Source organism: Otolemur garnettii, unplaced genomic scaffold (assembly GCF_000181295.1).
Source record: "Otolemur garnettii isolate 467f Iridium unplaced genomic scaffold, OtoGar3 scaffold00011, whole genome shotgun sequence".
Classification (NCBI taxonomy): domain Eukaryota; kingdom Metazoa; phylum Chordata; class Mammalia; order Primates; family Galagidae; genus Otolemur; species Otolemur garnettii.
This window is the reverse complement of record NW_003852406.1, coordinates 30,525,665-30,541,437: the sequence shown is the minus strand read 5'-3', so window position 1 is coordinate 30,541,437 and position 15,773 is coordinate 30,525,665. Positions and strand designations below refer to the sequence as shown.

The 15,773-nt window shown below is 49.8% G+C and overlaps 1 protein-coding gene across 2 annotated transcripts in view; it reads right to left on the bottom strand.

Annotated features, from left to right (window-relative positions):
• The window catches only part of TBC1D2B (TBC1 domain family member 2B), a 95,267-nt gene that overhangs the window by 5,902 nt on the left and 73,592 nt on the right, over positions 1–15,773 (bottom strand). For both annotated transcript variants that reach the window (XM_012801845.2, XM_023510071.1), the window contains exons 7-12: positions 15,337–15,447; positions 14,156–14,349; positions 11,837–12,331; positions 8,687–8,804; positions 2,824–3,009; positions 1,816–1,937 (exon numbers count right to left, since the gene is read on the bottom strand). In XM_012801845.2, the coding sequence (XP_012657299.1) occupies positions 1,816–1,937; positions 2,824–3,009; positions 8,687–8,804; positions 11,837–12,331; positions 14,156–14,349; positions 15,337–15,447 (1,226 nt within the window). The remainder of the gene's footprint in view (positions 1–1,815; positions 1,938–2,823; positions 3,010–8,686; positions 8,805–11,836; positions 12,332–14,155; positions 14,350–15,336; positions 15,448–15,773) is intronic.

Below are 15,773 nucleotides of genomic sequence, written 5' to 3'. Positions count from 1 at the left end.
AGCCGTCATTGTTGTTTGGCGGGTCCAGGCTGGGGATTCGAACCCGCCACCTTAGGTGTACGTGGCTGGCGCCTTAGCTGGTTGAGCTATAGGCGCCGAGCCGACCTTGGCTTTCTAAAGCAAAGAGGAAGCCATGCCACAAGCTTCCCACAAGGTGGCACTGCAGGACCACACAAGACTGTAAACACCACCAGCTTAGCCTCAGTAACAGGAAGGGACTGGCCAGGCCTGGTACCTGCTCACACCCATCCCATCTGGCAGCACCAATGATCCAGCACAAGCCTGTCAGCAGCACAACTGACTTAGTCATTGGAACCAAAATGTGCTCACCCTGGCATTAGCTATTGGAGGGAGTTCATTGACTGTCATTCTTTTTTTTTTCTTTTTTGAGACAGAGCCTCAAGCTGTCGCCCTGGGTAGAAGAATGCCATGGCATCACAGCTCACAGCAACCTCTAACTCCTGGGCTCAAGCAATTCTCCTGCCTCCGCCTCCCAAATAGCTGGGACTACAAGCGCCTGCCACAATGCCTGGCTATTTTTTGGTTGCAGCCATCACTGTTGTTTGATGGGCCTGGGCTGGATTTGAACCTGCCACCCCAGATGTATGAGGCTGGTGCCTTAGCCGCTTGAGCCACGGGTGCCGAGCCATTGACTGTCATTCTTAATAATCCTAACCCAATGTGAGACTAACACAACTCTTGAGGCTCACCCCAGAACTCAGGGTCAACCTTTCATAGGCAAATATTCTCAAGTATCCCTTCTCATTTAGCAAAACTCAGGTCCCTGTGGTTTTAATAATGTGCTGCTATTAATAAGCATGGATCTATCTTCACAACCAACTACCCAAGAAAAAGATCCTAAAAATAGCAATGAATGACAGGAAGCTGGTGTGGCCTTAAGCCAGCACCTTCTCCCAAGGTTCACCTCTACTGCCAGGGCCAGGGCAATCCCCAACTTGGTCCAAGGGGTATATGGACAGGGGCAGCCCAGAAATGGCAATGAACATTTGACTGGGTTGGGAGGGGGTGGGGCGAAATGATTCCTGAACACTCAACCGAGGAGTCTTCTAAGTTCAAACTCCCCCTCCAATCTCTTCAACGTGCCTCCTTTTTTTCAATTCTGGGGCCACCTCTCTCCAGCCCACCACCTGTTTTACTGGGACTCTCTAACAGCCACCGACGGGTCTCACGGCTGCCAGTCCTGCCCCAATCTGACTTTCCCTTCTCTCGCCAAACCTGCAGCAACTTCCTGACATTCTCAGGATGACGTCCCCAGGCCTAAGCAGTCTTCAAGAGCTGTAACACCTGGCTCTGCAAGGGCCCAGCCCTGAGCCTAATCACACAGCAGCAGCCCAGCTAAGCTGACACCACACCGTCCTGACACACCTGCTCCCTGAGCCCTGTGCCCAGCATGCTATCTTCTTGCTCCCTCGTCCCAGCCAAGCTTACTCAGCCTTTCCCCAGCCTGATTAAATGATACCCAATAATTTTCCTGGCTTCAGGCCAGGGCTGTTCCTCACTGCTCACCCCCAGTGCCTGGGATGGGCCTTGCCATGTGGTACTCATAAATGCTCATCAGACAGAAAAGTACTGCTGGTGGCTATGGGGTTTATGTTTGTAGGACAAAGGACAGAGCCATCTTCACTTCTGTTCCTCTCATCTTTGAGCCCCTGTTTTTTCCTGGAGGGGAACTCCCTCTGCCATGCCACACACAAGATGGCTCTGAGTTTGAAGGCAGCAAGAATGGGCTGCCCTCAAGGAGGCAGAGGCCAGCTCCCCGCTCTCCCTGGAGGGTGAGAATCCGCAGACACTCACCTTGCATCAAGGATGGTGCGAGTGAAATAACGGAGATACTTGAATATGGACATTGAATCTTGCAATTTCAGGATCTCCTCTTCCTTATATTTAAAAAGTGCCAGGGCAAAACGGAAAATAACCTGTGGAGAAAATGGAGTTTCAGGGAGGTGCAGCCCCAGCTGTGGGAAGTGGTTTGCAAGGGTCCCACCCTGGAGACACTTGACCTGGCTAGGCCAAGACCTATTTCTTACAGGAAAATGGACATCTGGCATTCCATCAAAACTACAGATGGGCTTGCCCTGGACCCAGTGCTGAGCCCACAGAGGCAGGTAAACAGGTACAGAAAGACAGCACGGAGTCATCCCAAGCTAGCTGGAAGCAGCAGGAGATCAGGAACAACCTGAGTGCCTATCACTGGGGACTGTGGTGCAGACCTCTGGTCACCTACATAAGGAACCACTAGTAGAACTGAAAACATATGAGCTAGAGCTGCACGCCCTGACACTGGGTGCATGAGACACCTCGAGAAGGAGATAAAGTAAGTTGAGAAAAGGGACTAGGAGACCAGGGGAGGGAAACTTCCTTTCCACTACCCACCCCTAGTTATAGGATTAAATATTTAATATATAAATGTCTTTCTTAAAAATGGATTTTTGAAAAAACATACAATAGCCAAGGTCGGAGGCTGATGGGCAGTCAGGCTCTGAGGTTGGCTCCACTGTGTCTGTCCCTGGATCCTCTGCTTACTGGGTCTCTGGCCTCTGTCTTCTCCCACCCATGTAACAGACAGCGAGGCTCAGGCTGCAAACCAGAGCTCGCAGTGCCTAGCACAGGGCCCGTGAAGGCTGGGAGCAGCTGGCCGCTGTCTCCTGAGACCCCAGGCCCAGCTCCGGTACCACACTGTTCTGAGGTCCCCAAGTACCTCAGAAACCTCAAGTCCCCAGTAAGGCAGCTGCTCAACTATGGCCAGTACTACCCATACAGCCATCATGTGTGTCTGAAAACAGCCAGGCTGAGCTAACCCACCTTTGGTCCCTCGTAAAGGAAAGAGTCCCATATTTTAAAGAGAACATCACTAACGACGCTATCCACAAACACCACCAGGAACCAGTTGAATGTGATGAGGGTGTAGTCGACTTTGTACTGCTCAAAGTGGGCATGCAGTCGGGGCAGCTTCTCACTCATGAGGTCTCGGAACACCCGCTGGTCTACCTAGAGAGAGAACAACAGGAAGACGTGTGCAGGGTCTGCTGTGGCCTTGGGCAAGCAGACAAGTACAGATTCTCAACCAGAGAGTGGTGTGCACCACAGCACGGCTATTCCATGCAGCTGCTCGGTGTCCCAGAAACGGCTGACCTCACGCACAGGAGGTACAACACAGGGTGTGGAAGTGTGGGTGTCAGTGGCCTGAAACCAACTCCTCTACTCAAAATGCCCCATGAAACAGGCTATCACAAGGAGCTGGCAGGACAGAGCCGGCCCTGCCAGCCTGCCTGTCCTCACCAGAGATGCTGGTACAGATGGCATGCAACTGAGCCCTGCGTGGGTATGAGTCTCAAACCAGGGAGGAAGTGTACCGTTTCCATGTCCATCCAACAGATGTTTGGTGGCCCACATAGGCAGTGAGCCCTACAACCCTGAATCTGAATCTTAGATCTACTGCTTAATAGCTGAGCAGCTTTCGGCAAACTCTATTTTAAACAGCTCTGTGCCTCATATGGAAAATAGCTAATAATTTCTCTTAGCAGTGTGAAGACTAAACCAGACTTCTGTGAGGAGCCGATGGTACAACAGACAAGTCATGTGGCTGCCCCTAACCAGGCATGGCTGGTGCTAGGCAGAGGGTGGAATGAAGCTCAGGCTGCCCTGGAGGACAGTGGGGGAAGCTGCACACATGGACCATCAGAGTAACTGTACTAAGACCCAGGGATGGGCCAGCCAAGCCCGGAGAAGAGGCAGCTCCTGTGGCCAGAGCCCTGGCTTCCAGGTGGTAAGATGACACAGCCCAGTTAAGCCAGTCACAAAGGTCCCTGTGCGGGAGTCAGATGTCATCCTGCAGGCCAGAGCCTCTCTGGCCTCTGCCTATGACCCACAAGAGAACGCGTCTTCTACCACTGCTTAGGTGGCATGCCACTGTGCACATGTGCATAAAACAGAAGCAGACGGTTCACAGAATGGCACTTAACCTCACACAACAGATCATACTCTGATGCTTTCTAGTCTCGTCAACTGGATTTAATGGGGAGGAGGAGCTGGTATCAACCCCCTAAACCAATTTCTCTACTCAAAGTTTGAAAAACATCTACCATCGCCCATAGTTAAATGCGGGAAACTTGTTCCAGAATGAACCCCCTTTGAGTATACCAAAATCCTAATGCTCAAGTCCCACAGTGCACCCTGTAGGGTCCACGGATACAAAGTCAGCCCTCCACACACCCAGGTTCACGTGCCAAGAATACTGTATTTTCGATTAGGTGGGAACATTTTTTGTTTAGTTGGAACAGATTAGTGTAGTGGACCCATGCAGTTCACACCATGCTGCTCATACTTCCTGCCTGGCCTGCTGGGGATCGGACACGATAGAAACCAGGTGTTGCCTTTAAGCAGCTGTAAGTGGCAAGGGAGATGGATAGTTGACCATAAGACGTGACGACGATGATGACAACAGGACTCACTCTGCTGGCCTTGAAGTGGGAGAAGGTCCATGTACATGTCTCTTCTCCCAATCAGGTTGTAGACTGTGGCTGCCAGGGAATGCCTGGGCTTCTGTGTGAGTTGGGGAGGACTCAGGAGGGTTGCCTTGTTCATCTTTGTGTCTTCAGTGTCCCACAAAGTCCTGGCACACAGGGTGCACTTGAAGGATGGAACAAATAGGAAAGCAGGCAGGCACCTAGACTGCACGAGCCAGGGGTGAGGGGCTTGGGCTGGTTCTGACAGGGGCAGCCTGACGGTAGTCTGCACAGCATGGCAAACAGCTGTCTTCATTTTTGGAACAGCCTTACCCAGCGTCCACCAATAATTGGGAGAATGATTACATACATTACATGCACCCACATGATTACATGCACAGCCACCAAAAACAATGGTTAAAAAAGTGTGTAATGATTGCAGGACGGATTGTCTGAGCTCAGGAGTTCCAGACCAGCCTGAGTTAAGAGCAAGACCCTGTCTCTACTAAAAGAAGAAAAAATTAGCCAGGCATTGTGGTGGGCACCTATAGTCCCAGCTACTCGGGAGGTTGAGGGAAAAGGATCACCTGAGCCCAAGAGTTTGAGGTTGCTGTGAGCTATGATACCATAGCACTCTACTGAGGGGAACAGAGTGAGACTCTGTCTCAAAAAGAAAAAAAGTATACAATGAGAAAAAAGGTATGAACTGACAAGGGGGAAGCCTCATGCTGGACACTCTCAGCTGGGACACTGCATGTTTAGGGGGAAGAGCATGAGGAAATACATCAAAACGCTGACTGTGGCTCTTTAGTTGGTGGGATGACAGGAGACCTTCACCTTTATCTTTCCATACTGCTGGACTTTTCTTTACTGAGCATCTATAACTTGTACAGTAAGGGGGGAAGTCTCCTTAGAATTTATGTTTATGTAACAATATGATACAAACTTTATCTTAAATCAGGGGTCCTCAAATTATGGCCTGCAGGCCACATGCAGCCCACTGGGTGTTTTTGCCACCACTGCCTGTCCTGCTTAGCAGCTGACTCGTCCTGGGCCCGTAGTCCTGCCCTCCAACGGTCTGAGGGACAGTGAACTGGCCCCCTGTTTAAAAAGTTTGAGGACCACTGTCTTAAATCCACACACTTAAAATAGGTCTTCTCCTTTGGTCTATAATAATAATATTAGTGGGTGGCACCTGTGGCTCAGTGAGTAGGGTGTGGGCCCCATATACGGAGGGTGGCGGGTTTAAACCCAGTCCCGGCCAAACTGCAACAAAAAATAGCTGGGCGTTGTGGTGGGGACCTGTAGTCCCAGCTACTCGGGAGGGAACTAAGAATCACCTTAGCCCAACAGCTGGAGGTTGCTGTGAGCTGTGACACCACAGCACTCTACTGAAGGTGACAGAGTGAGACTCTGTCTTAAAAAAAAAAACAAAAAACAGTATTAGCCACTTGCATTGGCTTTTTACAATGTTTTGAGCATTACTCTTTTGATGCACCATCTGAACTCAACCTCAAACAATCTGCAAGACAGAGGCATTACCCTCACCTTACACATGGCGGCACAGAAGTTATATGATGTGTCCAAGCTCCACAGCTCACAGGAGGAAGGGCCTGGTTCTGACCCCACTGTGAGACCTCAGCCCAATCTCATAACCAATGTGCCTAACTCCACCTCAGTGGAGTTAAGAAAGACCAATGCCCCGTGTTCCTTATTTGGAAACACTGACCCCCAGAGAGCATACATTTGAGTCTTTAGAGCTATTGGCTTCCAGGAGCCCAGGCATGCACACGGCTTTCCCCACTGACCCACCTGTTGTGACAGGTACCTCCTCCCACCACAGCTCATTTCTTAGTGTACACACTGATGTCAGAGATGTATTGGTTACTGAGCAAATGAAGTGACCACAGGGAGGTCAGAAGAGCTTCTCTTGGGACTCACTGACACCCATGACACTGAGAGGGTCATGGAGGAGGTGGCTGTGGGGAAAGCCTGACCCTCACATCCTCCTGCCATGGGAGGTGGCAGGCAGAAATGGGTGAGCTTGGGCCCAGAGCTGTGGAGGCCGGAGTCCAAGCCCTAGCTAGGCCTCTCAGCCATGGCCCCTCAGGCACGGTGCTCATTAGTGTCTTTGAACCCCAGTTTTCTCCCAAGCCCATGGGGATAATGGAGCCTCTGCCTCATAGCTGCTGGCTCGGGGGCTGGGGCTTGTTAAGTGCCAGCTCCCTCCCTGTGGTCAGAGTGGCTCATGCAGGTTCAAGCAATGGCTGTGGGGGGCAGTGAGCACACTCAATGGCAAGACAGGTCCTGTGGCCAGCCGCAGGACAAGCAGGCACGCAAGGACGATCCAGCTGGATGAGCACTGTCCTGGATGCCTGTCCTGTGTCTGAGTGGGGTGACTTGAAGAGGGGACAGGGTGTATGTGTGCTCAGGCTGCTGAGCCGAGGCTTCCTGGGAGTGGGGCAGGGGATGGTGTTCTAGGTGGGGGCCTGTGGAAGTACACAGTGGATGGGCAGACCAGAGGACCGGCATCCTGTCAAAGATCCTGTCACATGCATGCTGTGCTTTCAGCTGCCCAGTGGGCAGACAGGGGCCATCTGGGCTCCACCTAGGACACCAGCAGCAAAGGGTTATGACCGAACCCTGGGTGGGACGGAGGCAGAAGGAAGGAGAGGAGGCAACTGCTATGAGGGAGGAGCAGGATGGCCAGCTGACAGCAGTGAGGGGACACATGGGGGACAGATGCAGCCTTCAGGCAGATGGCAGTGATAGAAATGGTAGCGATAAGAATGCAGGGAAAGGAGGGAGGAGTGAAGGGTGGCTTGGTCTCTGGCCTGGGGAGCTCGGGCAATGAGCAGGACAGGGGGACACAGGAGGCAGGAATGAGGCTGCTTCCTCCAGGGCAGAAAAGCAAAATAAGGAAAACTCAGTCAGGACCCAAGCAGGGAAATAGAAATCACTGTAGATATTTGTAACAGAAGGGGTTACACTGGTGACGAAAAGGCTTCAGAAGCTAGACAGCTGGGGAGGCAGCCCACAGAGCATCAGGGCAGGAAGCTGATGGAGAGAGAGGGAAGAGGTGAGGCCGCCTGCGGGCACCGAGACACCAGCCAGGAGCTAGGAGTGGGCACCACAAGGGAGACAGAGCCCCTGACAGAGGCAGAGCCTATGTGCAGAGGGGGGCCAGCCCCTTCATGCCCCCTCCTGCCATCCTCTAGCCTCCTGCCAGTGCCTCCGCAGGCTTCGTGACGCTGAGCAGACTGGCAGAGGGCTCTGAGCAGGCGGAACAGGCATGGTGTGAACCAGAGAAGAGGCCTGCACTGGAGCAGGCACGCTGGGCACATATGCAGAAGGTGCTGAGGGTAGGACAGGCGAAGGGCTGGCCAGCAGGGAACTGAGAGGGCCACCACAAAGCCAGGGTCAGCAGCAGCCTAGTCTGGCCTAGGGAGAGGTATCCTGGGCTACAGTAGCAAGGGCTGGGTCCAGAGCCAGAACTGCCCCATGTGGAGAAAGATACTCTGGGCTCTCCCAGGCATGTCATCCTCCCCAGATTGCTGGTGTCAGCTTCCTGTAGAGGAGGGGAGCTGCTGCCCGTCTGGGTCCATCACTGCACTCACTCCTAGACACCAGTGGGCAAGCACGGTTAAACTTAATGCAGCCCACTTCTGTGGGAGGCAGTGCCTTTAACAGGTGACCTTGGCCTGAGGACTCCCCACTGACCCGGCCAAAACTTTCTCACTGCACAGTTGTCTAAGACACTTCCTCCCCATCCCTCCTTCCTTCCTCTGGGCTGAGTTTCTCCCAGCCTTCCTCAGCTCCTGCCCCTTGCCCTCAGAAGTCCCTGGCATGTCTAGTCCTGCCTTGCCTTCTGTTTCTTGAGGACCTGAGCTAATACACCAGGCTCTGCATGCACCCTTGGATTACAACTTAGCCCCCCAGGAGGCCTGTGCCCAGGGGAGAGTTGGCAGAGTGGTGAACATGATGTCAGGTCAGGGGACAGCCACTTCAGCTGGTTTCCAGTGTGCTGAATGAGCCCAGCCCCGCCTTGCTCACCAGCAGCGTGGTCTGGTCCAGTCTCTGAGACATGCCCTGCCACAACCAGGGAGCAGCTCTTAAGTCACCTATACAAAGTAGCCTCCCCTGACAAAGCTTTAAATTAGGTCACATTTCAGCTGGGATTCTACAAATTGGTGACTGAAGCATAGAATTTTTAGAAGTACCTGGGATCCTAAAAGAGTCTTTGTGTAATAGTCTCGAGGCATGAAAACTTCCACTATGGTAACCAGACACCAGAATGCATCTTCCTGTTCCAGGTACAGGAGGGCCACTGCTACCAACCTACAAGCAGATGGAGAACAAAGTGAATGAATCCCTGCCACCGCAGCCTCCACGGAGACATCTGCTTTCAGCTGTCTTCTCTCTCATAGATAAAATAATTTCTAGTTCTCTTATAAAGAGCAGTGTTTCTTTGCAAGCGAGGCATTTCCTACCATCTGAGAAGCAAAGCTACACCCCTTCCCTTAATTTGGCTTATTGTTCGAACATGTAACTGTTTCTCAACACTCAGCTAACCTCACTTAAAAGAAGTGTTTTCACTGTAAGATTTTTGCTAATGCAGTGAATTCTCAGTTCACTGTTGAAGAAGTTCCAACTAATCCTTTTATGCACATACACAAAAAGATCCAGATTGAGTATTAGTAACAAAGACAAGATAGTTTAAAAGCAGCTTTCCTGATACCATCCTACTTCCAGGCTGAAGGAATGAGATGGGGCTGCAGACAAGGACCCCTCTGAGGCCCTTCTTAACAGCGCTGGGCACCAGGCACCAGTGCATAGGGATGGGAAAGGAGTATCACCTGCTGTGGCTCGTAACAGAAGCCTGGGCCGACTACTCACATGCTGCCACCCACCAAGAAGCTGCCTATCAGCAGCCCTAGGGATGGCTCCGAGGGGGCATTTGGAAGCAAGATAGGAAGGAAGAGGCAGAGAGCTGCCCTCTGCTTGGCTGAAATCCCAGATCACTGAAAGCCTATGAGCATCATTCACAGAGCGCCCTGACGCCACTTTCTCAGGATTTGCTTTTCTTTTTTCTTGTCTCTCCTAGATAAAGTAGTGATAAATCTCAAATTAACAGGAAAAACAGAAAAAAGACCTGGGACAGGTGGGAAGGGGAGGCCTCAAGTAGGCATGAACAGGATGGAGGATAAAGGTGACCAGAGGCAGAGGAGAGAAAAACAGAACCATCTAGAAATGGTGAAGTTCTTCTGCTGAAGTTCTGGGTACTCTGAAGCATGGCATGGACATGCTCCAAATTTGAGAAGAGAATTCAATTAAACAAAATGCAGAGGATTACATGGTGATGGGGAGTGGAGGTGCAAACAAAAAATTTCAATTTTCTGGAAGTGTCCTTGTATGGAAGAAATTATTTCATGACAATGCCAGAAAAATGGGGTGTCACTATACCCTAAATAGGCACGCTCAAGTCCTCACCCAGCTCCCTTTGTTTCAGAGGTTTCTAGCCTCCAGGAATTTGCAGATTAAGTATACAATGTGAACTATGAATTTAAGCAAAATAAGACTCCCTTATTAGGCAACTATCCTATTTGTAGGCATTTTTTTTTTTAAGTTAGAGTCTCACAGTGTCACCCTTGGTAGAGTGCCATGGCGTCATGGCTCACAGCAACCTCAAACTCTTGGGCTGAAGCAGTCCTCTTGCCTCAGCCTTCCGAGTAGCTGGGACTACAGACACCTGCCACAACACCCGGCTATCTTTTGTTGTTGTTGTTGCAGTTGTCATTGTTGTTTAGCTGGCCCGGGCCGGGCTCTAACCTGCCAGCCTTGGTGCATGTGGCTGGCGCTGTAACTGCTGTGCTACGGGTACCAAGCCTATAGGCATTTTCTTTTTTAATGGTGACTGCCTAGGAGCAGCTAACATCCTTCACACCTTCTGAGGGCATAGACAGCAGCTGCCCCGGGCTCGCCACAGAGACAATGACTCCCTGGAGACCATGTGATGACTTGGTCTTGACCAAGTTACATTCCAGTTTAAGAAGCTTTTCTCGGCTCGGCGCCTATAGCTCAACTGGCTAAGGCGCCAGCCACGTACACCTAAGGTGGCGGGTTCGAATCTCCAGCCCGGACCCGCCAAACAACAATGACGGCTGCAACCAAAAAATAGCCGGGCGTTGTGGCGGGCGCCTGTGGTCCCAGCTACTTGGGAGGCGGAGGCAGGAGACTCGCTTGAGCCCAGGAGTTGGAGGTTGCTGTGAGCTGTAATGCCACGGCACTCTACCCAGGGGGACAGCTTGAGGCTCTGTCTCAAAAAAAAAAAAAAAAAAAAAAAAAAAAAGAAGCTTTTCTCTTGAAATACTGTAACTTCAGATGCAATTAGCCCTTAAACTGGATACATATGTCTGACAAGCTTGGTTACATACTCTGACTATGTGGAGAGCAATGTGAATGGATGACACAGTGACAGCAGTAAGCAGAAAGTGTGTCAGCCAGGTAAGCTGCCATCACAGCACTCAAGGTTGAGAGGAGCCTTGTAGAGAGCAGACCTCTGTGTGTCCCGAGGCCTTGGCCTGCTCTGCACACCTCAGAGAATGCACCTATGTCACTAAGAAAGGTGACAGGTTCTACCTGCCTCCTCTCTGTGGCAGCAAGAAGGTATGCAAGATCTGCTAAAAGATTCTAGTCCAAGGGCGGTGTCTGTGGCTCAGTGAGTAGGGCACCGGCCCCATATACTGGGGGTGTTGGGTTCAAACCTGACCCTGGCCAAACTGCAACAAAAAAATAGCCGGTGGCAGCACCTGTGGCTCAGTGGGTAGGGTGCTGGTCCCATATACTGAGGGTGGCGGGCCTCGGCCAAATTGCAAAAAGGTAGCCAGGTGCCTGTAGTCCCAGCTTGGGAGGGACATTGAAACCAAAGTGCAAAAGGTGGTGGTCTCCTATAGTCCCACCTACTTGGGAGGCTGAGGCAAGAGGATCGTTTGAGCCCAAAAGTTTGAGGTTGCTGTGAGCTATGATGCCATGGCACTCTACCCAGGGCAACACAGTGAGACTATGTCTCAATAAAAAAGAAATCTAACTTCTGATCAAAACCTGAGTACAATGAGAACAAAGAAAACAAAAAGAGAGAATCCAAGTCATTTCAAATGAATTTAACTTTCATGTTTTTAAAAGTTCCTGAAAGCATGTTTATTTCCCTGTTATTCTACAATTAGGGATGCTATGGCATTAAAACTAGCTTGTTGTAATTACTTTCTTCCCTTAAAATATTAGCTTTTCTTGGCCAACCAGGAAGAGAGGGAGCGGCCAGGCAGGGCTGGTGCCAGGGAGCTCTCTAACATTAACTGTGGCTGAGCACCCACCTATTCAGGCCTTGGCAGTAGCCGATGTCTGGGTTGCGCCAGGAGAAGGCGAGCAGGACATTGCGCAGCTTCTGTATGCCTTCAGAGGTCGGGCAGGAGTAGTGCTTGTTGTTGGGCAGAGTCCGCAGCAGGTCCAGCTCGATCTGCTTGGAGGCTGGGTTCTGTTTCTCCAGTGCCTTCTGAAGCAGGGTCTGGAAGTGGCCGGGCTCAGTGCTGTCTCTGAACTTCCTGGTGTGAAGGTCCACACACCACTTCCATACCTTGGAGCGGTGCTCGTGAGGAATGCCTGCTCGGATCAGGTTTTTTAACTCCGGAGAGCACACCATCTCTCTGTTCACTGTGCTTGCAAAGTAGTTCTCCCACTTGACCCCTGTGGAGACCTCCTGGCTTTCTGTGAGGTGGAGTGTCTTGAGGTCCAACGCGCGGACCCTGGCGACCAGCTTCTCCTCCTCGTCCTCCTCGGGCACAGTCCTAAATCCATAAATATCATATTCACTGTTGATAAAAACAAAAGGAAGAATTTAAATGACATGGTCTTGGCAAAAAAGGCAAACAAAAGAGACTAGAGCACCTAGAAACCAACCACCTATTGTGACTCTTTGAAATACGGCCAGCCACTTCAGATCACTGAGGAAATAATACATTTTTCAGTATATAAAGCTGGGAAAACTGGCTAGCTATATGAAAAAATCAAATTAAATTATCATGCAGAAAAAAAGTCAACTCCAAATGATTTAAAACCTTGAAATGTGAATTGCACAGAAGAAAATGCATAGGAATACCTGAAACACAAGGTGGGTAAATACGGCGACATAAATGTGTGTTCATGTGTGTGTTTGTATATCAGGCACATGCTCATATATACAACTTCATGCTTCAAAAAGCATCATTTTAAAAGGGAAGGAGGAAAGTATTTGTGAGATAGGTGTCCATGCCCCAATCCCTGGGACCTGAGACCATGTTATGTTATGTGGCAAAAGGAACATGGCAGGTGGAGTTAAGACTACAGAATCTAAGACAAGGAGATGACATGGGTTACCCAAGTGGGCCTGGTTACCCACATAAGCCCTTCAAAGTGGAAGCGGAGGGCAAAAGACCCGGGGGAGAAATGTGACAATGGAAAAAGAGGAGGCAGGAAAGATTTGAGGGGTGAGAGGGGCTGGACCTGCAGCTGCCACCTTGGAAGATAAGAGAAGGCTCCACGGCCAAGGAAGCTGGCAATCTCCAAGCGCTAGGAATGGCCATAGCTGACAGCCAGCAAGGAAACGGGGGCCCAGTCCTACAACCCCTATATTCTTCAACTTGAAGAAGCAAGGAAAAGTACTATCTCCCAGAAGGTCAGAAGAATGCAGCCCTTGATTAACCTAAGGAGACTGGAGCTGGGCTAGCCTTACCCAACTACAAGGTAATAAATCTGCATGTTTTAAGCCATTAAGTATGTGATAGTTTGTTATGGCAGCAACAAAAACGAACAGAAAGAAAGGTCTTTCACGTACTGCTGCTGAGGGTGTGAACGTGTTTGAGCACCTTGGAAACTGGATCTAGCAGAGCTAAAGACAAATAATCCCACACGCCAGAATTACACTGATGGTCTGAACCCTGGAGAAACTCTCTCATGTGTAACTTGCCCAGGATCACACGGCCTATGGGTGGCAAGGACCAGAGAGATCCTGGCCTGGGCCGCAGATTTCCCAGTGTGGTAAAGAGGCAGGAACAAGAGGAAGCTCGGAAGAGTGAATCTGCAGGTTTCACCTAGTTCCAGTCATTTCTCAAGTCTCCCTTTTCACAAAATAGGTTATGAGGGCTCTTAATCCAAGATCCATCATGGACTTCCAGATTCATGGGCTTAGTGATTCCCCCAAAGATACACAGTATATGCAATATTTGTGTGCACATATGTGTTCACATGTATTTGGAGACAGTGTGCCCATGGCTTATATTAGATCCTCAGTGGGTTCCAGACCACTGATTCAGGTTACCCAGTCACCATCCCCTACAAAGGAAGCCCAGGTCCTGCTTAGGGGCTCCCTTTGCTTTTAAAACACCTGGGGGTACAATTATGACTCAGGAGAGGGCTCTGTTCTTTGGAAGACTGGAAGTAAGGCCACCTTACCTGCACGAGAACTAGACCTCACAATCAAGTTCTATCACTTGATTACTGGGGTGAAAGACAACACTTTCTCTCTGCTGACCTGACTGCACTCATCACAAGCAACAAATGAAACACACAGGGCTGTGTACAGTTCTGAGTGGCTGTGGCTGCTGAAAAGGGGACTTCAGGAGTAGGACACCCTGCCCCCCAGTCACTGGCACATTTACCTGACAAGATGCGGCTTCACAAATGCTTGCTCTGGCTGCTCTTGACTCTCTACCTGCAGAGCGTCCTCCAGCAACTGGGCTATGACCTCGCGGGCAGGACCCGGTTCTTCTGAGCACACTGGGGTCTTCATTTCTTGGAGCAGTATCAAGTATTTACTCTCTATCTGGCACAGCTTGGCTTCCAGGCTAGAATACTGCAGAGAATGTAGGGGTTATCTCCTCCACTCCAGAGACACAGGAAAGCAACCCTTAGGTACCTCAAATAATCACCAGATGACAAGCCCAAACCTATTAGGAAGTGAGGCAGAGACAGACTGTATCAAAGACAAGAGATTAATTTATGCCCCAGGCCACCACATACTGTGTTTAAAATGTCTTGCCGTGGGGTCTGGCAGAGAAGGGGTGCTGATGATCAGACCTCTGGGTGCCACTTGTTGTGCCTACCTAACTCTAGACAGGTTAGGTGAGCAGCAAAACCCAGGCCACATCCTAATTACTTACGTCAAGCTTGGTGCCACTTAGAACAAGGGACACTGAGTGGCCACCTAGGACACTGTGATGCTAGATTAGCTCCCACCTGCCACCTTATCACACAAATCAAATCCACCCTGGAAAACATGCAGGAATGCAGTCTGAGAAGATGCTTTGAGGTCTGTTCAAAAAAGTATATAAGGTACATAACAGCTATTGACAAGTCATATGATTGTAGCTCACTTAAATATAATCGAAATATTTGAGGTCTCTTTATGGCTTGCAAATCCCTTTCTATCCACAATCATATCTGACTCTCACACAAGTCCTAGTGGGTTTATAGAGGAGGCATTAACCTCACTGTCTTCATTTTACAGACAGGAAACTCAACAGTATAAATCAAAATCCAAATAAACCTTAATTTAGGGGACCTTATAATTGTACTTCATTGGTTTTCCTAAAAACACCATTGAAAGTGCTTATGCACAAATGAAGCCACATCTCAGGGCATTTCTCTCTGTCTTCAACATAGACAAAGTAAAACTAAGTACACAGCTCCATGTACTATTTATACTTTGAATGTATTTTGATATCAGTAACCACAGATCTCCAAGCACAGGAGTTAAATCATTTTTAAAACATGTTTATTTTTAAGTGGTTTCCCAATCTTACATCCCACCAGGTAATAGAATACCACCATCCTGACTCACCTTTGCCATCAGATCCCTCTCTCTCCTTTCTGCATTTCTTCGGAGAGCTGAGAGTTCCAAAATCTCCTTATTTAGAAATTTGTTTTGGGCTTTGTACCCCTGTAGACTATCCTGTTGGAAAAAAAAAATCCCTCAATTCAATTGCTAAACATTTACTAATTATCCTACGTAATTACACCTTGCTGCCCTATGAATCAAATAGCCCTTTTAATTGTTAGAGCAGGTTCTAAGGAACTGAAATTGTAAATTTTTGATTAATCATTTTGGCCACCTGTGGCAGCAGAAGGCAGGCAAAACTGCTGTAAAGAAGGAGACAGAGGCTTGGCACCTGTGGCTCAAGTGGCTAAGGCACCAGCCATATACACCTAAGGTGGCGGGTTCAAATCCAGCCCGGGCCCGCCAAACAACAATGATGGCTGCAACCAAAAAAAAAAAAA